At 54.4% G+C, this 2,606-nt stretch overlaps 1 protein-coding gene across 1 annotated transcript in view; it reads right to left on the minus strand.

Moving 5' to 3' along the window:
- Positions 1–838: 838 nt before the first annotated feature.
- abcd1 (ATP-binding cassette, sub-family D (ALD), member 1) overlaps positions 839–2,606 on the minus strand; it is an 18,941-nt gene continuing 17,173 nt past the window's right edge. Inside the window, 3 exon segments of the mRNA XM_063881858.1 lie at positions 839–973; positions 1,265–1,352; positions 1,436–1,561. Of these exon segments, the coding sequence (XP_063737928.1) occupies positions 860–973; positions 1,265–1,352; positions 1,436–1,561 (328 nt within the window). The 3' untranslated portion in view covers positions 839–859.

The raw sequence follows: 2,606 nt of genomic DNA on the forward strand, positions 1-2,606 counted from the left end.
TCAGGTCATTTGGCGCAGCGTTCAGGTCATGTGACGCAGCGTTCAGGTCAGCTGACGCAGCGTTCAGGTCAGCTGACGCAGCGTTCAGGTCGTGTGACGCAGCGTTCAGGTCGTCTGACGCAGCGTCCAGGTCGTGTGACGCAGCGTCAAGTTCGTGTGACGCAGCGTCCAGGTCGCGTGACGCAGCGTCCAGGTCGCGTGACGCAGTGTCAAGGTCGCGTGACGCAGCGTCCAGGTCGAGTGACGCAGCGTCAAGGTCGCCTGACGCAGCGTCCAGGTCGCCTGACGCAGCGTCCAGGTCGCCTGACGCAGCGTCCAGGTCGCCTGACGCAGCGTCCAGGTCGCGTAACGCAGCGTCAAGGTCGCGTGAAGCAGCGTCAAGGTCGTCTGACGCAGCGTCCAGGTCGCCTGACGCAGCGTCCAGGTCGCGTGACGCAGCGTCAAGGTCGTGTGACGCAGCGTCCAGGTCGTGTGACGCAGCGTCAAGGTCGTGTGATGCAGCGTCCAGGTCGTGTGACGCAGCGTTCAGGTCGTGTGATGCAGCGTCCAGGTCGTGTGATGCAGCGTCCAGGTCGTGTGATGCAGCGTTCAGGTCGTGTGACGCAGCATCATGTTAACATCATGTGAGACAGAGGACACGTGTTAATGTCTCTGTAAAATCTTTGTTGAGTCCCGCAGGACGTCTCTGAGGGATGGAAGTGAGATCACCATGGTAAGGAAGCGGTAACTTCAAGGACCAATCAGATCGCAGGAAACAGGGGGGGGACTGAAGTTTATCGAACAATCAGAAACATGAAATCTGTGATCACAACAACAACAAAAAGAATAAGTTCAAATATTGAAATGTGGTTCCAATCTTTTACTTGCTCATCAGATCAACCCCACCACCCCGCAGCAGCCCATGCAGCTCCTCCAGTCTCTGTTGCATTCTGGGAACTCCGGACAGCTGATTCTCGAGGCGCTGCTTCTCCTCCTGAAACATCAAGATTAGAGATATCACCTCAGAGTCCCAGACACACACACACACACACACACACACACACACACACACACACACACACACACACACACACACACACACACACACACACACACACACACACACACACACACACACACACACACACACACACACACACACACACACACAATGATGCCTCAGGCCTGTTGTTCAGCTGGTTACCACAGTAACTACAGCAGAGGGTCGGGGTCAGCTGAGCAGCTGAAAATGGTGTGCGTGTGTGTGTGCCTGTGTGGGACTGACCTGCAGAGACAGGCGGGTTGAGGCATCCAGACGCTCAAATCTCCATCCCCCCTCCCCATCAAACTGCAGCAGGTGGGAGTGGTACTTCCTGTGGGGGGGGAGACATTAAAGCGGGTTAGGGCTCTGCTGCCCCCCGCAGGTGTGTGTGTGTGTGTGTGTGTGTGTGCATACCACAGGGAGGGTCTGTGTGTGATTGACAGCAGAGATATCCCAGCATCCTTTGCAGCCTGGAAGATCTGTCCCTCCACGTCGATGCTGACGGCGCTCGTACACTCGTCCAGCAGAGCGTAGCGCGGACTGAAGGAATATAATGTTAAGATATCAATAACAGTTATTATGAACAGTGTTGGGCAAGGTACTTCCAGCATGTAATCCAGTACCTGTTCCTTACTCCTGTCTTCTTAAAGTAATACATTACATCATCACTCTCTGAACTGTGATGCGTTACACTACTCTGAGTTACTCTGAGTGACTCTCACCAGAATAACCTCTAAAGTTTGGCTTTAAATGCTAACATGTAGTTTACTGCAGCTCATTAATTAAAGCTCTCTATCTGGCAGTACATGCTGAACATGAGGAAAGAGCTAGAGGTTAAACTGCTGCTCCGTTTCAGTGGGCTGGATAATATGTGATACCGGTACCGTGACGTCTCTGTGTGTCATTAATAACATGTTAGTGGAGCCTCTGCACGGCCCTGTGACCTGCTGGATAGGAACCAGTCTCTATGCAGCGTTAGCTCACCTGGTCATTGGTGTGTTAACGGGGGTTTGGCTGACAAGCTTTCTAAAAGCCGGAGATTCCACAGAGGACAGAGGCTGCAGATCTTCAACACTCTGTCACGAGTCTCTCAGCATGCAGCCCCAGAGAAAGTGACCTTCTGTTGCTTTCGGCCTGCAGCTCTGCATCGAGAGCCTGCAGCTCTGCATCGAGAGCCTGCAGCTCTTCATCGAGAGCCTGCAGCTCTGCATCGAGAGCCTGCAGCTCTTCATCGAGAGCCTGCAGCTCTGCATTGTTAGCCTGCAGCTCTGCATCGAGAGCCTGCAGCTCTGCATCGAGAGCCTGCAGCTCTTCATCGAGAGCCTGCAGCTCTGCATCGAGAGCCTGCAGCTCTGCATCGAGAGCCTGCAGCTCTTCATCGAGAGCCTGCAGCTCTGCATCGAGAGCCTGCAGCTCTGCATCGAGAGCCTGCAGCTCTTCATCGAGAGCCTGCAGCTCTGCATCGAGAGCCTGCAGCTCTGCATTGTTAGCCTGCAGCTCTTCATCGAGAGCCTGCAGCTCTGCATCGAGAGCCTGCAGCCCTGCATGGTGAATCTGGTCCTGCAGCCCTGCATGGTGAATCTGG

Source organism: Eleginops maclovinus, chromosome 4 (assembly GCF_036324505.1).
Source record: "Eleginops maclovinus isolate JMC-PN-2008 ecotype Puerto Natales chromosome 4, JC_Emac_rtc_rv5, whole genome shotgun sequence".
Lineage (NCBI taxonomy): Eukaryota > Metazoa > Chordata > Actinopteri > Perciformes > Eleginopidae > Eleginops > Eleginops maclovinus.